General features: G+C 37.2%; 1 protein-coding gene across 3 annotated transcripts in view; it reads right to left on the bottom strand.

Annotated features, from left to right (window-relative positions):
- The window catches only part of VCAN (versican), a 115448-nt gene that overhangs the window by 59616 nt on the left and 30693 nt on the right, over nucleotides 1-25139 (bottom strand). For 2 of the 3 annotated variants that reach the window (XM_036846077.1, XM_036846078.1), the window contains exons 5-7: nucleotides 24971-25098; nucleotides 10445-10738; nucleotides 603-3587 (exon numbers count right to left, since the gene is read on the bottom strand). In XM_036846077.1, the coding sequence (XP_036701972.1) occupies nucleotides 603-3587; nucleotides 10445-10738; nucleotides 24971-25098 (3407 nt within the window). The remainder of the gene's footprint in view (nucleotides 1-602; nucleotides 3588-10444; nucleotides 10739-24970; nucleotides 25099-25139) is intronic. The other variant, XM_036846079.1, reaches the window with a different exon arrangement.

Here is a 25139-nt window from a genome sequence, read left to right as displayed (position 1 = left end):
TATGTAAAGCCTCATTAAAATACCCAAGGACAACAGCTTGAAAATATGTTGAACTTTCTTTAAAATAACATTTAAACTACAGACCCACATCACCCACCCTAAAAATTGTATAATAAACCTGCAAATCATGGAAGAGAAAACCCAAAACAAACCTTTAGATGTCTTTTTATCAGCCCTAGGGATATGCAATACGGTTTTAGCTGTCCACAGTGTAAGTACTGAAGGTTAATAGTTAAAGACCAATGGAATGTTAACACAGTCTAGTACTACACTTGAGTAGTAACACATGGAAAGACACTGAAATTAAAACATTTTGTTCTGCATGTTCTGAAGTGATGTAACAGTGATGATTTGGTTATATTAGATGACAAAGCAGGGCTTCTTATGACTTTTTAAATAAAATAATATCTAACATTCTTCCAAATTGTTTAACATATTCTTCCAATTCTTGTACAAATACATGAAGCTAAAACAGAATTTTTTCACACTCCAGTTATCTTCTAATGGCAGCATTTGGCATGTTGATATTTTTTTTCCAAAAGTAATTTTCAAGATAAAATGCTGGTTGCCTTGACTGGTATGTCTAGAAAGCAAAGACTTACCTGTCTTGTTTTCTCTGACCTCTATAATATAAACATTTATGTCAGGGTGGAATTTTGTCCCTGCTGAGGGTTCTGGAGTGGAAAGTGCCTGTGGTCTGAAGGCTTCTTTGCCTTCCACAGTGGGTGGTCTTGTTGGCTGTGTGGCGGAAGGAGTACTTGAAGTTGTGAAATATTCTCTATCAATATCTGTTTCTGTTTCCTTGGCTACAATATCCTCAAGGGTAGTGGGAGGAACACGAGATGTTGATTCTCCAATGATTACCATGTCACTGGTTGTTTCTTCATCAGGTTCTCTGTCAATGAGAGGCGGCTTCTCAGTAGATGCTGAAGATGTGTGAAGTCTGTCTACTGAACTGAAAGCAGTAGTGATATCACTTGGAACCGTGGCTTTAATTGTTGAAAATTCTGGGAGTTCTGTGGCCTTGGGCTTTTCGAATAATCCTGAGCCTAAATCAGTATAATCTAGGGATGTTTTCTCTCTTTTCTCAGTAGTGGTTTCTTCTATAAGCTGGGTAACACCGGTGCTAAAAGGTGATACAAATCCCCTTGGACTGGTACCTTCTGTTTCATATTTTTGTTCAGGCCCTGGGCTTAAAGATACTTTTGGCCCCATGCTTGGTATTAGTGTTACCACTCCATCTGTTTTTGCTTTGGGCTCAGTGACAGCACCAGGTGGATAAGACATACTCTGCTCAATTTTTCCAGTTGGAGTTGTTTCTAAAACTGGGACTCTCTCAGAACCTATCACAAATCTGTCTTCAAAGACTGTGTATGCTGACCCATCGCTCTCTTGTTCATCCAAGGGCGTTGTTGTCTCCTTGGCTGTGTCAACTGTAGAACTGGGAGGAGGAACTGGTTTCTCCGGAGTCTCTTCTTTCCATGGAAACTCTTCCTGAGTTGTTTCCTGTGTAATTTCTGTTGTTGTTCTTATAGTTTCAGGATAAATAGTAGCCTCAAAGTGAGTCTGATCAATGACATGTATGTCTTGAGAGGGTTCACCTAGAACTTCACCTTCTGACGGAATGGAAGGTACCAACACTCCCCATTCTGCCTTGGGAATTACAGAAAGAGGAATGGTATGGGAAGTGTCTACATAAGTAGTAGGTTCCTGGGTGCTACTATAATTAAAAAATGCCGATCCTTCCACATCTGAAGTGTGTGTAAACTGGGGGACAGTAAATACAGGCTTAGAGACATCCATATCTTCTCCTTCATCCAAAGCACTTCCCTCTATGGTTGCATGAACAACTCGGCCTTCCGTGCTTGTGATAGGAGAAACTCTTTCTTCAGTCGTAGAATCTCTCAAAGTTGACTTTTCTGTGATGCCAATTGATGTAGTTGGCCGAAATCTAACTGTGAATTTTTTGTGGTCTGTTGTGTCTTCCTCAGTAAACTCCTCTAATGGCTTTTGAGTACTATCTGGGATACGAGCGAATTCATCTCTTCCATCTTCAGTAAAACCTGGGATTTCTTTACCCTTTCCACTCACTCCCGTAGTGGTGAGTAAGGCAGGGGGCAATTTTGGAGAGCCTGCATGTTCTGTGGACCCTAAAGGCTTTGATGCTGTATTATCTTCATCCAATGACCATTTTGATACAGTAACCACCTCCACATTTAAAGTGCTTTGGGTCAAATGCACTCTTGTAATACCCTCATCATACTTTGTGGTATCTTGATAGCCATCTGTTTCTAATCCATTTGGAGTTGTCGTAAAGTCTTTCTCCACATCTGTTGCCTCTGCCGGTGCCACACTTAGCTTTGTTGTTGTCAGTGCTGGGGAATCAAAAGATTTGGTCATTCCCACTGAATACTCTGTATGATGAATTTGCTCTGAAGAAGCTGTAGGGAACTTCATTCCAGAGAAGCCTTCTTCCTCTATTTTTCCTATAAATGAATCTTCGGTGATCTTTTCCTGTATTTCATCATCTGTATAAGTAACTGTTCTCATCTCTGGTCTTAGTGTTTCTGTTCTTTCTCTTCCTGTTTGTGGAGAGGGATAAATAACTGTGGATGTTCCCTCAACTAATCTTTTATCACCAGAATAAGGAAACATTTCTACTTCAGTATGATGCTGTGATGGGAAAGGTGTGGTGGACATATACTGGTCAAGAAAATCTTCAGTTATCCTACCATTAGTTTGTTTCTCTTCCCAGTGGTCCATGGATGACCCATCACTGTCGGGCATAGTTACAGGTGAAAAAATCGTCGGTGCTGAGACTGACTCCACCTCCTCTAGTTGAGTGTGGGTGGTGTCTTCTGAAGTCTTTGACACTGTAATGACCTCAGGTATTTGGCTAAAGACCGAGGTACTCTGACCAGATCTAACTGTAGATGTTCTGTCTTCACCATCATCTTCTCCCAAGGTGAACCCATAGTGGCTTGTGGTCACTGATTCAGAGACTGTGCTTACTGCTCTCTTTTTAGTTTTGGATTCCGGGGTCATTGTTGTAGATACAAATGGCATTTCAGGTACAGTGAATTCCTTGGAAGGAATGTGCTTTGAGATTTCCATTGATGTTACCAAGGGACCCACTTCTATTTGTTCAACTTGTGTAACTGACTCTTGTATTTGTATATCTTCCTTGACACCATCCCATGAATCAGTAGCATGATGGAAGATGACAGTTGTACTTTGGGGCATTTCCTCCTTAATTTCAGATATGTCTGGCTTTCCAAGAGGTCCTGAAGCAGAAGGTGAGTAATAGTCCATATCCCAAGGCTTCTTAGTACTCCCATCAGGCGCGGGTGATTCCGTGGCTATTCTGTGTGTGATAGTTAGAGGTTGAACTGTGGCTTTCTGTTCAAAATTGGCTATATTTCCCACAGGAGGGAACTTTGTTGTAATGACAGGTAATTCGGTGATTAAAGGGACGATTGGTGTAGTTCTGTCGGGTCCCGTTTGTAGTTCTTCCGATAAAGTGAGTGAGGCAGTTTCTGCAAGCATATTCAGTTCGATGGTTGTAGCCTCTGATATATTCTGTTTAGCTAGAAAAATAATTTCAAAGAGTTGATTAGACAAGTCACTAAGAAAAAGTTGTACGTCCAGTGTGTTTGTTAAGTGCTGCTGTGTACTTTGGGGTGACCCCAAAGTGTTTTCTGATGGAGAGGAGTCTAAAAACTATACTTAAATTAATCCGAAGACAGACAATTGGACATTTAATCATCACAAATTGATCACTTGTTTTATACTGAAAGGGCTTTACCCATAGGTATGAATGACTGTTCTTGGCTAAGGGAAGTGAATACTATGTAGTTTTAAGATAAGGAGAAGTTAAACATAAATAAATAAATAAATGCAGAGTTTGGAAACAGTAGGTATGTTATTTATCAGAAACTACCGCAGCAACTTGAAGTCTAGTAGGAGGACTTAGTGCTACTATTCTGGAGGCTTCTGTCTCTAGCTACATAATGTCTCTGGGGAGAGGGAGTGCCTCAGATTGCAAAACAACAAAAAAGCCACATCAAATGTACCCGAGTTACATATCAATGATTACATTGTCCATAATGTGGAGGCTTTCATAATAACAGGATATTAACACCACTATTCACTTGATCCCAGGTGTTGGACATTTGTCTTCATATTCCTTTCAAGTCTTCAGAGTAGCCTTGTTTATAATAAATAATAAAATGCCTCTGGCCGAGGCTGCTTGGCATTTGTTGTAGTTCTACCTCTTGTTCTATGTTCTACCTATTATGTTTGTAACTCTTAAGGGTCTTGGTACCAGCCTTACTTTTAGCAGGAAATGCAAACATAGAACAGGAAGTAAAGTACCCACATGATATATTTTAGCTCTGTAATTACAAATCACTGGAAACAACCCTGAGCATCAGAAAGAATGGGCTCAGGCAATAAAAAGTAACATGTCATCATAAAATGCTACATTATAATGCCTCCAGATTTACAGAGAATGGCCTGGCCTGCTTAAAGAAATTTAAGTTGTGTATAAAAGTGAGAGTGTTGTAGATAAGATTCCATCTCAACATAAAGAAAATGCAGCAGCTTAGCACATAAAGATTTTGTTGTTCTTTTTTTAAAATTCAGATTTTCAAAAATCAAAAACTGATTGCCACTAGACTCAGAAGGAACTGATCTGAGGAAATCTGTAGTCATTGTTTTGCTACATCCTATATGATTTAAAACTAGTTGTATGGGTAATGCCTGTTCCCCTGATAAAAGTTGTAATATCTGTAGTATCTGTAATATCTTGTGGCTTACTCTTAATAATCCCCAAACCAGAGTCGTTGGAAAACAAAACTGGATACTTTTGAGCTCCAGCTACTCCATCAAAACTTAATGATATTAGGGCACTGAAACTGCTCTGTATGATACTAGAATGGCAAATACATGTCATTATATATTTGTCCGAACTCAGAATGTACAACACGAAGAGTGAACCCTAGTGTAAACTATGGACTTCGAGTGATTATGTTGTGTCCACGTGGGTTCCTCAGTTGTAACAAACGTACCACTCTGATGCGGGATGTTGATAATGGGGGCGGCTGCGCGTGAATGGGGGCAGGGAATATATGGGAAATCTCTGCATCTTCTCCTCAATTTTACTGTGAACCTAAAACTGCTCTAATAAATAAAGTCTATTTTAAAAATTTAATGATAAAATGATGTGATTTTGCTGTAAATCAGACTTGAGCTGTAACAGATTCCTATTTTTTGTCTGGTATGAGCTGTTATTAGCTGTGGTCATTCCCCAGACCATTTTAAAGCCCAGATTCATCAATTTTATAACAAAAACTTGGTGGCCATTTCATTATGATGTAGTTAAAAATTCTTTAGTCTGCCACTTTTTATCCCTCTGTATTAAAACAAAACTAAACAACAGAACAAAAAAGAATCGGACTCTCCAAAAACATGTTAAATAACTTTTTTTTAAGAAAGTTTTTTCTGCATTCATTTCCTGGAAGAAGCTTTTGTTATTTTGATTGACATGAACAACTTAAGGAACCTAAGTGAGGTTGACTATTTTTCTTTTCATTCAATTCTCTATCCTCCGAAATTCCATAACTGTTACCTCATTTAACTGCCAAATATCATGTTTGTTTTATAACTGCATTCTTTGGGGAAACAGTAAAATGTACATACAGAGAAAGTTCCCATGGAAACATAATATAAACACTTAGCACACTGCACATTAGAGAAAATTTAATCATATTATTATTAGCAGCAACAAAAAAGCTAATTTTGCTTTTTCCCTCTGAGTAGTTCCATAGCTGATGAAATTCACTTAAAAGGAGGTGATAACTGCAATAGGGCCAAAAGAGGGCCTGTGAATCAGGTCTTCCTATGCTCCAGCCCAAGTTCTACGTTAGCAACTTTCCACAGTGCTATGAAAATACTTTTATAGCGTTTTAAAGATGAAGGACTCAGATTTCAAAAACTACGTAACTGTCTGTCATTATCAATTATTACTGAACTGTTTGGTGTTGCCTTCCTCTAGGCCTGGAACACAGTAATATGACAGTAGTATGTCTCAGAGAATCTCCTTTACAAAGCTAGGATCTATGTGACTTTGTTTTCAAAAACAAGGGTTTTCAATAATTTGAGAGCCCTGTTTAAAAGCCTGCTTATAATTAAGTTGATTAATTCTACTATTTGGAATGGAAAACCTCAGACTTCCTTTTGGGGTTGGGTTGCTTTTTCATCAACTTAACAGCTGATTTCCATCACAACTCAGTATATCTGAGCATCTGCGCCATTTGCTTCAACTGTTCCAAAACAAAGGAACTAACTTTAAAAAACACAAATATCTACAAAGAAATATCTTAAGAATAAATGCCAGTGTATTAATGATGACTATTACAAAGGTGAAAGCACAACTCCAGATTATTCTAAAAGTGTCTCTCCAGAAGGAGGATTCACGTGGAGAAATTTTTGCCCTGGAAAACTACCAGTGTCCCTTCAACTTCATTATCGAGGAAGCCAACAGAAAGCAGCAGGATTCTTTTCCCACAAAAGCTCCCTTCCAACATTTGCAGCTGTCTGCCACACAGATGTTTCACATCACTGTACTTTATGGTATTTTATATCCTATGGACTATCTTCTCCAGTGCTTCTGTTGTGAGACATGAGGCAGATTTTCCTAATAAAAGATAAAAACCCTATTAGCAGCATGATGGTCGATTTAACTTATACCCATACTGCCTACATTATAGGGAAATCACTGGATATTCAATAAGTTGATTCCAGGTTCATGGTTGCGGAAAGAGTAAAGTTTGGAACACTGAGATTAGAATTCAAATTAATTTTTAAAGTTTTACGAGTGATTGAATGCTAACCAATTCAAATTCAATAAACAGAGACATTTAAAAAATACCAATTTGGGAAGGATAAGTTTTGACACCTATGGTCAGATTATGATCTAGGGCACAAAAAATATAACATATTGACCATAGGTTAGAAGGGCAGGTCAATTGTAAAAATGAACAGATATATAAGAAAGATAGCATAGGAAGTGGTGGGTACTTATTTAGCCTTCTCTATACCACTATCTCTAGCTCCAAGTTTAATCCAACAGAGGGATGTGAAAAACAATGAGGGTTCAAAGCAAGATGGCATAGGTGAATAGAGGCCTCGAAATTAAAATTTCAGAACAAGGAAATTGTTTCAACTGAGAGAGGCACTGAGGGACAACCGAACAGTTGTTTTCAATAGTAGAAACGCTGTTATTTAGATTTTGGTCTCCAACTTAAGAAGGAAAGATGGACTCAAATTCTAATGCGAAGGATTTAGATAATTGGAAAAACTGAAAGTGATAGTAATAGGATATTGGAATGGGTTTTCTAGGAAACATTCCCTATCTCCCTCTCCTGGAGATCTTTAATAATATTAAATGAGAGGTTATTATGAGTCTTCAATAGTTTTGATTCACTTAAATTTGGGAAGTATGGATGATCCTTCAAAGCCCTGCGTAACTCTATTTCATAGAACTTGCTTAACTCTGAGGTCAAAGAAAAATGAAAAGTGCACCATTTAATCATCAAAGGGAAAGGTACAGGAAAACTTTATTTCACAAGGACATTAATTTACTTGTTTTTCAAATCTATTTGACAAGAACAGATTCTAATTATATTTATCATCAGCCATTGTTAATGTTCTATTCAGTGATTTTAGAAGGAAAAGGGAATTATATAGCAAAGTGAGATTTGGTATTGTTTATTCACCATGAAGTGGCTTTAAAAACACTTTCTACATTTGGTAAAAGCAAACAAGAAAAATATGGTTATATTTCTAAATTCTTCTACTTAACCAGCCAGCGGTACATCTCTGAAATCACTTTTGGAATTGTCCTTAAGGCCATAACTCTTACCAACTTAAACTCCATAAATTTAGTCACTACTCAACTATGTGGGAAACTGGACAGCAGGCAAGTCATTTTGAGAATATTTTTCAAAGTAAAAAAATGTATATTTTAAAAGAATCTTTGAAAAATGAATTGGAAATTTGGGGAGGCTGTTGGCATTGTGTGTGGTTTAAGGAAGGCTTTTATGTATGACTAAACTTTCTTAAACTTTTATATGCTGAATAAATTTTGAGTATGGTAGAGTCTTACAGAAGAACTAAATAAGAATCTAGCCTTTAGCTTAGGTGGGGAGAAAAATGAAAATTTGAATCCATTATATTTGCCAGTTATGCATTTCTAAGTTATATAGATTCAAATGAATTAGGGAGAAAAAAAATGGACCTAAACTTTCAAATTTTATTCATATTTTATATAGATTTTTAGTAGGTGGTTATTTTATTTGAATCTAACTACATTGTTATTTTGTACATTCATGTGAATTCCTTATTTAAATAAATCATTTAAAACCCATCAGGATGAATTCTTTGCGACTACAGACAGGCTTTGGTTTAAATTTGTTCTCAAGGAGAACAAAAATGTTTAAAAGTTTTCTAGTGCCAGGTTTGTAAAGCACAAGAAAATAAAATCAAACAAGGTAGTCATGCTGGATAATTCAACTCCTTCCTTAATTTAACCTCTCTAACCCACGTGTCCCCATCCCCTCTCCAACACACACACACAGATTTGATTTTCTTCCTTAATCACATCAGTCACTTAATGTAAAATTGATTTTAAAGCTTGAACTACTTGAAAATATACCTATAACCCATTATGGGTATATGGCTTAAAGGAATGATATCTTTCTACTTCTTTCTACTTCTAGGGATAAGGTTTTGTTATTATTGTTGATGTTTGTTTGTTTTCCTAAAAATGATTAAGACTTTTTCTGTAGTTTCAGGGCCTAGGAACAAAAACTAATATTTTCAATGGCTTTTCATGACCAGCTTGTATCACACTGATACATGACACGTGGCTTTAACACTCAGAAAGTTGAGTTTACAGGAAGAGATCCAAACAGAAGTATCTTAGCTGGGAAATAGCAGTATGTGAAATCATACCTTTCTGTTGCACAAACATCTATTCTCCTGACTACTCAGACATCCCAGTTCTGTGTCTTTTTGGTTGATGAAGAATGTCTGTATATTTCACTTCAGAAACCAATTACAAAATAAGTTAGTGTATTTCCTACTCATTTCAGTTACAGTTGACCCTCCATATCCATGGGTTCCACATCCGAGGATTCAACCAACTTCTGATTAAAAAAAATAAAAAGTTCCAAAAACTCCAGAAAGTTCCAAAAAGCAAGACATGAAATTGTTATGTGCCAGCAACTATTTACATAGTTGGTATTATATACTATTACATAGTATAGGTATTATAAGTAATCTAGAGATGATTTAAAGTATACAGGAGGGTGTGTGTAGGTTATATGCAATTATTACTGTATATAAGGGACTTGAGCATCTGCGGATTTTGGTATTCCCAAGGTCCTGGAACCAATCTCCCATGGATACCAAGGGATGACTGTATGTATCGCTATTACAATATATATTGGAAACTTAGTAAAAAGTTCTCACTGTATTTCAATATAACGTGGCTCTATCTTGAACATACTCAAGGTCACCAAAAATTCTAGGAGATATTTGTTTTGCTGGCACAATATAGATCCTAAGATCCTACTAAATATCACAGTGAGACTCTGGATTACTTGCTTGTTTAATTAAGCATTCTACAAGCACTATAGCATGTGACTACTAGTGCTAAAATAATTTAAGGACATCTGAAGAATTAAAATAATTATATCATGAATGTTGAGAAATGTTACTTAAAATCCATTTTAAGTAGTAAACCTGACTGAAGATAGCCTATTTATGTTAGAGCTTGCAAAAAACATATACTGTACTTCAACGTGATACTAGAGAATTAAGCATTAGAAGGCACATATTTCCATTATTTGAAATAAAATGAGATAAAATACGATTTTTATTTATAGCATGGTTCATTTTTAGGTATTACCCACGTCAGCTCCAAGTACTCACCTGCAATTACTGAAATTTAAATCCTCCGCCATTTAAAAGAAAGGGTGACAGCAAACAAAGACGAAATAAACAGAATTCAAGGATTCAACTCGGCCACAGCTGGTCCCAGCATTATAGCGTCAACAATCTAATTGCACTGAAGGACTGCAATTAATGTAAAATAAGTATGCAGAAACATGTTCTATGGTTCTAAGTGCAATGCATCACGGTTAAGGCCTTCACCTGACATTTCCTCATCCTCTCTAAAAACACCATTTGTCAAACTTCTTGTTTTAACCGTATCACTGCTGTTGCATTTCCTTGTTTTTGAAAGTCACTGAACTGTTTGCATTCCGTGCACACACTGCAAGACATGGAATCATTCCAATGGCTCGTTGAACATCAATTGCATGGCTTCGAAGTATTTTTTTAAAAATCTGTAATGTTTAAAAAGGTACCAAACACTTACGTTTAAAGCAGTAGGCATCAAATCTGCTATCAGGGAGAGGGAAGCCTGTCTGGTTCTCAAAACGATACAGGGTTCTCACCCCAAGCAAACCACCTCCACACTGCGCCCTGGCCACAGTCACAGGGTGGCGAACGCTGGCGTCCGACAGCCACCCGTAATCACACTGGTCGAAGCCGCTCCTCCACGCCGCTTGGATCTCCCCCACTGTCGCCAGGCGGGCATCTCGGTTTTCACACTCTTCTCCAGCTTCCTCAAAGGTGAATTTATTGGGAGCAGTGATGTGGAACACATCACCTGCAATAAGAAGAGGAAAAAGGGTCTAAATTTTACTATTCAGTCCCTTTCTGTTTATGGGAGATGGGGAAAAGCACGTAATTCTTTTTTTCATGGCAAGGTAGCAGTTTCTATACTTTAAAGCAGAAAACTCAGTGTTACCTCATTTTGTTATTATTAGTGTATGATAAGAAATAACACAATAAAAAAAGAGAACACACGCCAGGAAAGTTTCATTTTATGTAAATATATACCCATAGGCCGTAGAAGCAGTCATTTGATAATAAAGTTACAATCAATTCTTAAAAATGAACAAACTTTTCCAACTGTTTCTTTGGTTTACCAGCCAGGAAACGGGTTTTCTCTTGAATGAAAAAGGCTGTGATATACTTATTAACATTGCATGCTGGAAAGAGAAAGTTGCATTGAAATGTCACTGAGGTTATTTTTCTTCGTCTACCCTAAAATCAAATAGTAATTATCTGACTCTCTCATCTATCTCTACCATCAAAATGGATTAACTCCCATCAAAGCAAACAACAAAACAAGAAGACCTCCAGGGTTTGAAGAGGGGGGAAGGGAAAGAGGCAGAATGGAATGCTGTTTCCTGCCTTCCTGTTCTAGGCACAGGGCTGCCTTGATAGTTATGCAGGTCATGGCCTGCACTTGGGCAGGGCTGAGAGTGTATGGGGGCCAGTATCCCATTCAACCAGCCAAAGGTACCAAAGCCTCCCTGGAGGAAGGGGCACCCTTTTTCTGCTTGCTCTGCCCAGGGTGGATACCTTTTGCAATCTGTCTGCCCAGAAGGGGCGCCCTTTGCGGTTCTCACAAAGTTACTGTATGTGCTAGCAGGGACTCTAACTAGGTTGGAGAGACTCTTACATTTGCTTATTGATGAACAAAGAAAGGCAGAACATTTACTTTGTTCATCGCCAGGCTCAATTAGACCCAATTAGTATGTTCATTATCATGTAACATGTCACAATAAAGTATTCTGGAAATGCCAGAGAGTTTGTTAAATTGGAATTTTACTTGGGTAACTAACATAACAACTTGCTGAAATAAATGCAATGTGAATTAAATGATGCTTTTTACACATGAGCACATAAGTGGCTAAAGGAGACAGAATTAGAGAATACCTAAGCAAATATAGCAGGCAGGAGGAGGAGTATAAAATGAGGTAGAGATGAAGCTAAAATATTGATAGCCCATTATTACAGCAGCTGTGGGTCCTGTTTCTATCTCACTGAGGCCACTGTCTGATTCTATGAGACATTAGACAGCTGGGATGCAGAGCTCTCATGATTTGTATCTTCACCTAACTAAATCCATATGTAACAAGGGATTGTTTAAAATGAGTAGAGCCATTACTCTCTGTGCGTGTGTCCTAGCTTTATAACACAAGAAAAATCAGTCAGGGGAAAAAGGCCAAACCACCCATATCAGCTCTTCTCACTGCAAATCTAAAAATGCTACCAACGAAACTAGGCCAAATCCCAATAAGAGCTATTTGAAGAAGAGAAAGAAAAATGATTTTCACCTGACTGAAAAAAGCAAGGTAGAGGTGAGAATGGGTTTTTGTCCTTAATTATCTAGGCTGGCAAAGGACAGTAATCTCAAATCCAAAAATATACTATAAGAACAAAGATTCCCCCTCCCCATTCCTAGAATGTCTCCCTTCCCACTAAGTTTTAAAAGCTTAAGGGTCACAGGACCAGTTGCATAGTATGTACTTAATAATTTGTTAAATGAATGGCATTTCAAGTTCTTGTTCAGAAACAAGAGGCCCTTTTTCTTCCATCCTTCCCAAGCAGCACATTAAAGAGGACTAACTCTGCTGCAGAGCTTTGGGGAGCTGCTGTCTGAGACAGGCGATTCACTCACCTATGGATTTGGCTCAAAGCAACCTGGGGAAAGGCAGACAGAGAGACTGCGTCACCCCAAGCAGCCTCAACAGCCCCATTCACCTCAGCATTACACTTGCATTTGGCCTGAAAGGAATGTAAGTGTGAAAGAAGGCAGCAGACCAGCACGCTTCCTTCCAAGGTGGAACACTTGGATTTGTTATTACAGCTGCAATGTCAGTTTTGTTGCCTTCGTTTTCTGCATTGTGAGGTACTTCTACAATGAGGCAAGAGTACTGTTCCTTTTCAGTAACAAGAGTGATCAGCCAACCAGAGCAGGGCAGAGAAATAAATATAATTAACTGAGTAAAACTCTGCTTCTCCGAACAGCAATTTTAGTCCATATGATGGAAGAAATCAACTTCTCCAAATACGGCCATACCAAAGGGCTAACGAAGAAAAATGACGGCATGATTTTCTGGGTAACTGGTTTCCCTGTTTTAAATAGCAAACATGTTTGGGGTATTAAAGGAAAGAAAGGCTTCAGTAGGTGCTGGCAGGTTAAAAAGAGAGTACCCTTATTATTATTAAATCAATAAAGAACTACTTATAGAACTTTTCATATAAAAACTCTTGTTAAATCTGACTTTATATCAAAACAGTGATTTAATTCACTTGTTTGGAGGATACAATTTCCATCTATCCAATCACCAAAAAATAATGATTTTACTTGTTTAACTAAATTCTGTCATCCCCAAGGCCACCTATTTTCCTTTTCACTTATATGTAAAATTTTATCAAACATTGCAAATAAAATTTTAAAAGCTTATTGAAAGAGTTATCACCATTGGGTTTCATGTAACTCAGATGAAGAAAGGAAGATTTAACTGGCATTAATTGAGTTTACCCTAAGGTGAGAATCAAACCAATTCATCTCTAAAGATAATGTGTGGCCTGTCATCATATATGTCATAATTGTTGTTTCATTTCAAAATAATGAGAAAAGGAAAAGAAAAACGTTTACTTTAACTCTGTTCCCCCCCCCAAAAAGTCTAAGCCCTCCTAAATCATAACTGTTTAACATAAACAGTACCTTGTCCACTTCAAAAATCTAATGATATAGTGAAAAATCCATACTATGGAATTCTCTTACTGAGTCTTAAAGCTTTTAGAATTGACACTCAATCTCTACCAAAAGCAATACGTTGAATGTCTAAACTTTGCCCTTCCTATGTTTCAACCTCAAATTATTAAGGCCAGACATCTCCCACTTTTCTCAAATATGCCAGAATATCCTGGCATCAGTTTCATACTAAAACCAAAACCAGAAAGAAAAAATAAAAAGTGAATTAATAGGTAATACACAGATAGCAATAACTGAACTAATTCATATTACTGTGGCCTTGATTTCTAAGACATCTATTTTTACATTTTATTGACAAAACTAAAATAACCACCTGTCAAGTACTTTTTGATTCATTAGTTGCCTGGTTTTAAATAGATAATCCTTTGACATTATATATTTTTTATCTAACATAATACAAATGTAAGGAGATCTGCTGTTTAAATCAGAATTAACCTGTTAAAAGCTTATTGTTGAAGATGTGGATTGGGAAGGTTATTAACTTATGGTCCAAGTCTTAAGAATATAATTTCCAAAAATGTCTTCTACAGAAAACTGGTGATCCCTGAGACACGAGTAGGTATTCCGAAGAAAAGAGGTTTCGTGGACATTGGCATTTAGGAAACAAATACAAGTCATCTGACAGGTCTTCGTTTCTGTAAGACTTCTCAGAGTAGTTAATATTATAGTATTTATTTGGGAATCCCCACAAAGAAGTTAGGATTTTTAAGCCATTTGACCAGAGTAATCTCCTTTTCTCATAGAAGACTAATTAACAGTCCATGGATCTGTTTCATGGGATAGTTTGGAAAACACTGCTCTAGAGACATGTATGTTTCAATCAGGAAAAGGAATCTCAATTGAGCCATAACAAAGATAACTTAGTATTAAGTTTCTGGTAGCCTATGAGTTAACCTGCTCGAGATAGAAGCAGACTGCGTAGACCAGGTAATCAGACAGAATCAAAGCAGGAGCCAAAAAACAAAGCAAAGGGCATATGAAGTCCATTGCCTCCCAGGGGTGTATCAGAGACTGCAAGGGAGCAAAGGAATCTGGCGCAGAGCAGGGACCCTGATAAAGTATCCAAGACCATATTTAAGCTGAACACAGAAGTGTCTCATTTCTTAAAAAGAAGCTTTTGCAAAAAGTCAAGCAAGGTAGAGCAGACAAAAGTAGCAGTCTTTCTCCTTAGTCACTAACTGTAGGTGCAAGTCTTTCAATCCCATATCCCATAGAAAAATGCAGGTTTTAGGCTAAACACTGTCTACTTTTACACTGAGAAAAGCAGTCAAGATGTTAAGATTTTCAAAGATTTTATTGATCTACTCTCAGTTTTAAAATCTATAGTCAGGAATTATTTATAGGTCAAATTATATGTTCAAAACTCTAACATCAGTCATTCATAGCATTAATGACATTAGACAGAAATTAAGTTCGGGCCAGTAACAGGAATGTAAACCTAGGCTTGGTCCAAAAATGAATGACCATATGACGATATACCAAGAGATAAGAGGCAAAAGATTAGAGATAAAATCTAAAGTCCAGAGGCAAAGCCAAACCAGGAACCAAAGGAACAGAGAAAGAGAAAGCAAACATGGGAAATCAAGCAAAGCAACTCAGTGCATTTGCTTAGCTTCTCTCTCTCCAACAGGACTTCATTGGTCAGGTTGTATAAGTTCCTACCCTGAGGGTATCTTAAAGGCACCTTTTGGCCTCTGATGTAAGTAATAAAAGTTCCTTCTGAATTTTATCACAGTATCACCTTAAGAGTGAGAGGAGAGAGCAAAGCCTTCCTTGAGGGAGAAAACGCCTGTTATTAGCGTCGGACAAGGCTGTGTTCTAGCTCTACTCTTGAATACTGTGATGGAACAATTGAATGTATTTTAGCTTTACTGGATATATGCCTTCCTGGAAGACAAGCATCACTTTTGTAAGTTAACATGGAGTCTACTATTCAGTTCCAGAAGTTGCCTCATCAAAGCAGGTACATCTATAGGACATTTATTATCAAATTTGTAACAAGAATACAGATTTGAAACATGTTTCTAAATGTTATCTATGAGATAATTGTATCTCTCATAGATTATTATAGATAATAAATAATTATCTATGATATAATATAATTAAATAATAAAAATTATCTATCAATTTTTCTCTGATTAAGGAGAGCAAATAAAATGTCAGGAAAGAAATACACAGAATATCCTTTATACACAAAACGATGCATGACTTAAGGTAAAATGCCAAGTTAACTTAAGTTGTTGTAAGTAAGAATTTACTGACATGTATACATATATATTTGCATTAGTACACACATAAACTATAATGCAGAACAGAGGATTTCACACACAGGATAATTTGCATGTTCATATGGAAAACATATATAACCTCTAATTTTCCAAAATTTCAAGTTAAATGATCTGGCTTTGAATTATTCCTGTTATTCCAACTTTCCAGGGATCTCCTAGAAGAAACTGGAAGACATTGCTGGTGAGACTTTAATATGTGGTGACATTCTACAAACTAAATTCGTCTTAATCATAGGAATTAACATCATCAGAAATATTAAGAAAAAAATACTTAAATTTGACAAGTAACTGCTAAAAGACTCCCTGGAAAGTGGACCATGCATGTTATTTTTCCACATTTCTGATTGCTAAATGGAAAAGCTATTTCTTAGCAGACTTTAAAATAACACATACTAAAATGGCAAGCAATGATGAACACAAATCAAAACATTAAGATGACCTACACTGTTCAAAAGCTAGACTTTACACTCAGGAGTATCTCAGAAAAATTAGGAAAGAGCCTGGGTCCAGAGCAAAGATAAGATAGGATATTTTTCTTCCACTGAAAATTCCCTGAGATCACCAAGGTGAAACGGGGAATTGGCATCAGCAGATCACAGATAATTATTCAATTCTTTCCTGGACTGCAGCTGACGGGCCGCTGTCTGTGGTAGTCAAAGCTGATATATCACCACAGTTATCTAGATGCGTCTATTTTCTGGGTAGTGTGATCAATGTTTATATTTATTCTGTTTATTTGTGCTCATAATCTTTCTATCCTGAACTGTCTGGTCTGAAAATCAATTCTTATAAACTAATCATGAGTCCCTTTGCCCATTTGAGAACAGAACTTCCTGATTTTTTGTTCACTGTAAGGAAGTTCAAGATTTGTGATTGTTACTACATTTCGTTGCTATTTGGGTCAAAATGGTATGTGAGTAATAAATGTGTGCAAAATTAGATATGGTGTGTGAACTGGAAACAGTCACATGAAACGCCCATAGGATAAAACCACTTAGAGTATATGGCAAGTATTATGGTGATAAAGACAATTCAACATAATTATTACTAGGTTTAAAGTTTTGGACTTTTATTTTTTTTCAAAGGAAGCTTCTTTTTCTCTTTTCTCTCTGTCTTTCTCTCTCTTTTTTGCCCATGTCTATATATACAAGATCAAAGCAATAAAGACTAATACTCATTATCCTGGATCACGAAATCCATCAGCTGTACATGGCTGGTTAACGGCTAACCTACACTACTGTATAATCTCTTGACAGAAAATATCTGTAGGTAATTCAACAGCATGTCAATTCCCCCTAAGATCTGATCCTTTAACCTGTACAGAAACAAACCTTCTGTTAACAGTGACAAGAAAACTTCTGGGGCTGCCAAGGTAACTTCATCCAATTCTAGTGTTAGGCAGGCAATGTTTCTCATCTGAGGGGTAATGAGACTGGAAAGCCAGGTCAGCACCTTTCAAATTTCTCACTTGTTTTAGGCTGAAGTAGACGCATAATGTGGCTTAAAGCATAGACACTGGGTTTTGAAAATTTTAACCTCTAATTAATTTTAGAGAATTGTCATCAGTCAGCTGTGATAGTCAGTTAACATTCTCTAAATCAGATCATATTCATGGGAAAGGGAATCCACATATTTGTCAATGTGTTATTACACAAGATCTTATATATGTCATTTGAAAGGTTTAAAGACACAGGAAATCCCACTAAAATTTAAACATATTTTTATGGTTTGCAGGATGTCGGATCTCATTCTTTCCCAATGACAGAGCAGTAAGATTTTAATTAGAGTGAGAAGGAGGTTCTAAAACATTTCTGGATGTCTGAGTCTTCAAAATATATGAGATTGAATGTGTTATTTGGCTTGACAGGCTCAGTATGGCTGCAGGTCAACACAGGAGAATCAGCCTAGTTTTTTTTTACTTTTCACAGCTGAGAGTTAAATGGCCACTGTATTTCCAAAGAAGCTCTTCCAATTTAGAATTCCAGAAATTGATATCAAAACCTTAAAGCAAATGACTGTCACATGTTTCAAGGGTTTTATGTCAAGACATTTCTACTTTCTGCTTATTTAAGGTAACATTATAAAATAAAAGGGACTGTATATAGAAAATCCTAAGGATTCCATTAAAAAAACTATTAGAACTAATAAGCAATTTCAGCAAGGTTGTAGGATATAATATATAAGACCAATATACAAAAATCAATTGTATTTCTATACACTTCCAATGAACAATCAGAAAAAGAAATAAAGAAAATTCCATTTGCATTTGCATCAAAAAGAATAAAATATTTAGGATGAAATTTAACAAAAGTACAGCAAAACTTATACTCTGAAAGCTATAAAATCTATAAAACATTGTTGAAAGTAAAGAGAATCTAAAAAAAGATGGAAAAAAAATCATGTGTTTATGGATCAGAAGACTTAATATTGTTAAGATGACAATACACCTCAAATTGATCTGGAGATTCAGTTCACTCTCACCTGGCTTCTTTGTAGAAATTGACAAGCTGATCTTAAAAATCATATGGGAACTCAAGGGGCCCAGAAGAGGTAAAACAATTTTGAAAAAGAAGAACACAGTTGGAGGTCTCATATTTTCCAATTTCAAAATTTACTACAAAGCAATAGTATTCCACACAATGTGGCACTGACATAAGTATAGACATATAGATCAATGAGAGTCCAGAAATAAAACCATATATCTATGATCAACTGATTTTAAACAGGGTGCCAAGGCCCTTAAATGAGGAAAGAATAGTCTTTTTAGCAAATAGTTCTGGAATAACTGAATATCCACATACCAAAGAATGGATTTGGACTCTTACCTTATGCCATATACAAAAAATAACTCAAAATAGATAAAAATAAAAGTAAAACTTAAAACTTCTACAATTCTTAGAAGCAAACACAGAAGTAAGTCTTCATGACCTGGGATTTGGTAATATATTCTTAGATATGGCACCAAAGGCACAAACTATCAAAGAAAAAGTAGATATTGGACTTCATCAAAATTAAAAACTTTGTGTGTCAAAGGATCCCATTGAAAAAGTAAAAATGCAGATCGGTGAATGGGAGAAAATATTTACAAATCATGTATCTGAATAGACTCTCTTGAATCTAGAGTATACAAAGAACTCTTACAACCCAATAAGACAAAGACAAATACCCAGTTTAAAATGGGCAAAGGTTCTGAATAGGTATTTCTCCAAGAAAATATGTAAACAGCCAATAGTCATAAAGGAAAAGTTGCTCAACATAATTAGCTATCAGGGAAATACAAATCAAAACCACAATGAGATAGCATTGTACACACATTAGGATGGTTATAATCAAAAAGTCAGGTGAAAACAAATGTTGGCAAGAATGAAAGAATCAGGATCCTAATGTACTGCTGGTAAGAATTTTAAAACAGTTCCTCAAAAAGTGAAAAATAGAGTTATCATTTAACCCAGCAATTCCAATCACTGCAATCCAAACAGGAATGCAATCATTACTCAAATAAGAATTAGGATATTTTTATGTGAGAAATCAGAGATTTGGGGGAGCTTTAAGAGCACTTTACATCCTCTTGGTTTGTAAGACTGCCTGTTGCTCTACTGGGGAATCTTTGGTGGTCCTGAAAAGTTACTACAGTAGAACAGGAAAAAGGGTATATCCAGTCACTTAACCTCTGTGCCTTAGTTTCCTTATGTGTAAAAATAAAGGTTTTAAATAAATGCCTGTCAAGGTTTTTGTGAGAATTAAGTTAAATGGCAATGCAACCATACAATAAATAGTTTCTTTCCTTACCCTACCTATGGAGCTACCTCACAGTAAATCTATTCAAGTCACCATACTGAATGAGGACACATTTTCCACAGGTGCTGCAGGGTGCCATGCCTGGTCACCTTCCTCAGTGGCTCTTAGCTAGACCATTCAAACACTTAAACAAAAACAACTCCAAGTTCAGTTTCAAACCCTTAGCAAGGTGCGTTAATATCTAAAGTCTATTTGGGAACCCACAGCCATAACTGTGATCTATGATTCTGTGAGTTCTACAGAGAATAACTAAAAAGTTTCAGCATCTTCTAGCACCACCCTCAACCAATGTGGAGAGGTTCTATAATCCAAAATCAATATTTGAACCCGTGTGCTGAACCAGAGTGTGCAGAAAGCTATTCTAGCTGACATGGGGCTTTTTAACTGAATAAACCCAGTTATCACTAATTCTTAAATAACTCCCATTAGTGAAGCACTCTGTAGATTACATGCTGTAAATTCCATTAAAATTAAGTCAATCTGAGCATCCACAGGCAGGAAATCACACAGTTTCCAGATTTGATATATCTGATTTTGATCCTATCAAAGACTCTAAAGAAGCTGGAACTAAGCCTTGCTCTAGGACATGTTTAACGGCATTCAGGCTTTTACCTAAATTTTTAGCTTTTCATATCTAAAGGAGCTCATTAAGAGAAAAAGGAAAGGTTGTTTTTGGTTCTAGGTCAGACACAAGCATGACATGGAGGCATTAGACAAGTCATAGAGGTGATAGAGCTATCATGGATTTGACATGAGGAAGCAGTAGAAAAATAAACCTGTAATTTGTGAATAGGGACAAAGGAACCAGTGCCAGAGAGGACAATTGGCAGGGAAGGCAAGAAAAGGCAATGACTGTGAGAGGCTGGAAAGGAGAAAAGAGTGTCTCTAGGAAGGAATTATTTCTAAGAGACACCACAGAAAAGAGTGAGAGGAGAAATTCAAAGAGAAAAAAACTAGTATCATGGTGATCCAATTAAAAAAAAAAATCTTTAGTAAGTTTGGTGGACAAAGCTTGGCATTTTTTTCAAGTACTGTAGAAATGGTAGAATGGTGGAGAGAGCCTCTGAAAGAGACAAAGTCTGGAGAAATACTGCAATTACCACCAAGTAGTTCTTGAGTAACTATTATGTGTCTATTACTAGAATAGGTTCTTCATTGTGGTTGGGAGAGTTACAGAAGATGACTATGGCCTTATCTCTATCAGGAGCTTACAGAAGTTTTTCAAAACAAAAATAACAAGTAATAGTTTGTGTCTGATGAATATAAAGCAACCAGAGAAGAATTAAGCACCAGATATGTGGAACTAACTCTAAGAAAAGTGGGAGTTCAGAATCAGGAAATGTCAGTGTGAGCTGGAAGAGGTAAAGATGGGCTCTTGGAGGCAGTCTGTTCATAGGCAGAGGGAAGAGTAAAATGCTGGAAAGGTGAGAGGCTTGTGTTTTCAGAGAGGATCAAAGCAGAAATGCTGGCAGGAGGTAGCAGAGGGTCTGTGGATGACTGGTGCACATATGTAGCATCATACTGAAGAGAGGGAAACACAGTTGAATAGGTTACTCCCAAGCCAGGACTGAGGGGCTTTGCAGGTCAGGCAGAGTTTGCCTGAGGAGGAAGGCAACAGGAAATTCACACTACACAATGCTGAGTAGGGGAATGATATGGCCATGGTGTTTACATGCTTTGATGGTCATAAAACAGGTCCCCTGAAGAACTGTTAAAGGCTTGGGGATTATTTGTGAGATAAAACAGAAAACCAGAGATGAGACACACAAATGATTCACAGGGACGTCCCTGGTGGCGCAGTGGTTAAGAATCTGCATGCCAATGCAGGGGACACAGGTTCGAGCCCTGGTCTGGGAAGATCCCACATGCCACGGAGCAACTAAGCCCTTGCGCCACAACTACTGAGCCTGTGCTCTAGAGCCCCAGAGCCACAACCACCGAGCCCGCGTGCCACAACTACTGAAGCCCGTGCGCCTAGAGCCCGTGCTCCGCAACAAGAGAGGCCACTGCGTTGAGAAGCCCGCGCACCGCAATGAAGAGTAGCCCCGCTTGCCCCAACTAGAGAAAAGCCCTTGTGCGGCAACGAAGACCCAGTGCAGCCAAAAAAAATAATAATAATAAATAAATAAATTTATTAAAAAAAATGATTCACAAACTAGAACTGTGGGTATGGAATTCAGAAGAGAGTTCAGGGCTAGACATGCAAAACTAAAAACTATCATTTTTCATTTTTTTTGTTTGCTTGGTGTCTCTTTGTGCCCTGTTCATCCCACAAGGCATTTGACTTATTTACATACAAAAGAGCAAAAGTGAAATTAAATGAACCAGTAAGGGCATTGGAGCAATGAAAAACTGGGAAGTAGAATTGTGATGAAGCCCGGAGTTGTGTGAAGTTATCCAAAGGGCAAGTGTAAAGCGATGTGAGTAGAGTGGGCACTTAGTTTGGAGGTTAATTTATTAATTCACTCATTTTATTCAACCCAATCTATGGAGCACCTACTATGTGCCAAGGACATAGTGGGGATACACATGATTCCTTCCCTCCCAGAATCCATGGTCTAGTAGGAGAGATGGAGGAATAAGCAAACATTTGCAGGAGGGTGATTATAGTCACACATTCAAAGATTGGAGATGGTAAAGGTGAGAGAGACCAACTAGGACTTAGGAAGGGGATATGGGATCAGTGTGAGAGCCCATAGTACAGACACATCCAAGTGCTGGGAAGCTTGTGTGAAGGTCAGGGAATTGGAATAGTAGGGTGGTAGTTGTTCCAGGTGAAAGAAAAGCCAAAGGGTAGGGCTAACATGGAAAATATAGGCCAGAGAAGGAGAGGCAATAGGTTACCAAGGTTGCCCATGTCAGGGCGTCTTGTTACTCTGCTGACACAAATTTCAGCCAGTGCTTGAATTCCTATTTATACTTATTCTTTTATCTTTTTCTTCCAGCTGTTATGTGATAAGACAAAAAAGTTCAAATTCTGTTGTTTTGGTATAAATAATCCAACTAAAGTTATGCTATATTACATATTACAAGTTTTCAGTTATCAAATATGTGGAACATTTATCCCAAGTGAATATACAACTGTATGAAATACAGTTGGGTTACACTGGAGGAGAGACTGGTTTGAACAATACCAGTTGCCCTAGAAGTGGCGATGTTTATGGAGGTGGAGAAGAATTCCTGTATGACTAATAAATCCTTCTCATTGTGGTGTACGCGTACATCCTCAGAATGACTCTTCTGACAGAGTTCAATTTTCCCTGAACACTAGTTATGATCCTCTGAAGAGATTTTGGGAAGCCAGCTCTCAATGGGTACAATGTGGCTAGGAATCCTTGGTAGGGCTTTTACCACCAAGACCTGTCAAAAGTATCTCACACAGAATTTGTACAGGGCGTGGAATTTCTGGAACTTCTGCAGAAGCAGAAAGTCCTCTGGCCTTCAAAGAAGTTAGGGATTCTGCAGCCTTAGAGACTGGGGTTTCAGTAGCTCCATCAGGGTAAGACTGAAGAAGAGACATGCAGAGGGGCCCCTCGGTGCTCCTTCCGGTAGCATTGTAAATACTTAAGCCTGTCTTTCCATCAAGGAGTCTGGCTTGTGATGCTTATTCATACTGGGATCAAATTGGCCACGGATTTATACTTGAAAACCACATTTCAATTATATTTGGTAAAGATCTTTTAGGTAATTAGAAGTTATGTATACTTTTTCAAAAACTATCTCTGGTTTAGTTCCAGCATTACCAGTGTTCCAGAAATTTTTATAACTATCACTCTAATAGATATTATTCCAAAGGAGAACCACAGTGATAAAACATATTCCATCTTAGTGAATTTGAATACAAATTTCCATCTTACTGAGATAGCAGTAACCAAATTTATTTCCTAGAACCAGCATCCCCTACCAACCAGCTCCTATTCTATGAAAAAAGTTAACTAAATTTAAAATAAAATTAAATTTAAAGGAAGGAGCTAAGCTATATCTATCTATATCTCATAGCATGGATTTTACATATCTTTTCCCTTTGTCCCTGTAAAAAATGGAAATTGTTAGTATCAAAGTTATGGTTTAGAAAATACATTTATCAGTCTTAAATAATAGTTATAATAAGAATGTTAAGATGCTAGAGAACCACACTTAGCAGCTTTCTTGGAAGCAGGCCATCCTATTCAAATTTAGGGCATTAGGCAAATATAAGCTGCTTATTTTCTAGCTTTCAGGCTCTGAGGTTGTTTTTTCAATTCATAGAATCATAGAATTTTAATGTTGGAAGGGACTATGGAAATTATCTAGTCCTACTTCCTTATCTTACACATAAGAAAATTGAGATCATTCTTTTCTTGTGGAGCCAGCCAAAATTAAAAGTATAACTCAATGCAATACTTCTATTTATATATTTAGGCTTCTAAGATACCTGTTGCTACAAATGAAATTCCATTTCAAAAGTCACAGAAATTTCTATTCTTATAATAAAACTGCACTGTGTCCTTAGATAACATCGTCACAAGAGAACTCAAACTTGTCTCTAAGAATCTAACTCATGCTAAGTGAGAAATGATAGTGCCAGAATCAATCAGACTCTAAGCATCTCTAAAGCGAGGCTTATATCTTACTTGGCTTCATAGTCCTAACCACGAGCAGAGTAACTATCACACAGTAGGTGTTTTCTTTTAATGTGTTCATTGGTTGAATGAATGAATGATTGCTCTAAATATTAGTGTAGCAAAGTGAACACAAGGAGAAGCAAACCATGAAAATCCTTCCTGGGCTAGTTTGCCTTACTCAGCCGCACTTCGGGGTGTTTATCAGCACTTGGATTCACAGTGGTTTGTCATCACAGGATTTTACCTGAAGTTCTTACAAGAATAGGTACCACCCTTACGGGTTTCTATTCTTAATGCTCTAAAAGTGTATTGGAAACAGGCCAATGGCAGCATGACTGAAAGCAAACCTGCCATTAACTAAAGACATTTCAAACCTACATAACCATTTACACAGCCCTCGTTCTCTTTCCACTTTAATTTAAGCTTATTTCACCACAGAATCATACGGTTATTTAAACTAAATGTTGCTGTTTGGAATCCAAACAAGCATGAAGACTTGCTCTATCCCCATGTGCTTCCAGTCTTTCCTCAATTTTCTTAGGTCAAATGAAGCTATAGAAATTTGAACATCTTACCATCCAGATGGTCCACGTAACAATACACATCATAAGTTTCATGAGTAGCACGGAGTCCGTAGGTCCTGACTCCTTCCTTCCCCATCATATCTCCATAACAGCCTTCTCGGGGAGTCCGGATGGGATACCTGGGGAAATAAAGGACTAGTAGGTAGCACTTTATTCTCGC

This window comes from Balaenoptera musculus, chromosome 3, assembly GCF_009873245.2.
Source record: "Balaenoptera musculus isolate JJ_BM4_2016_0621 chromosome 3, mBalMus1.pri.v3, whole genome shotgun sequence".
Classification (NCBI taxonomy): Eukaryota; Metazoa; Chordata; class Mammalia; order Artiodactyla; family Balaenopteridae; genus Balaenoptera; species Balaenoptera musculus.
This window is presented reverse-complemented; position numbering and strand designations above follow the sequence as displayed.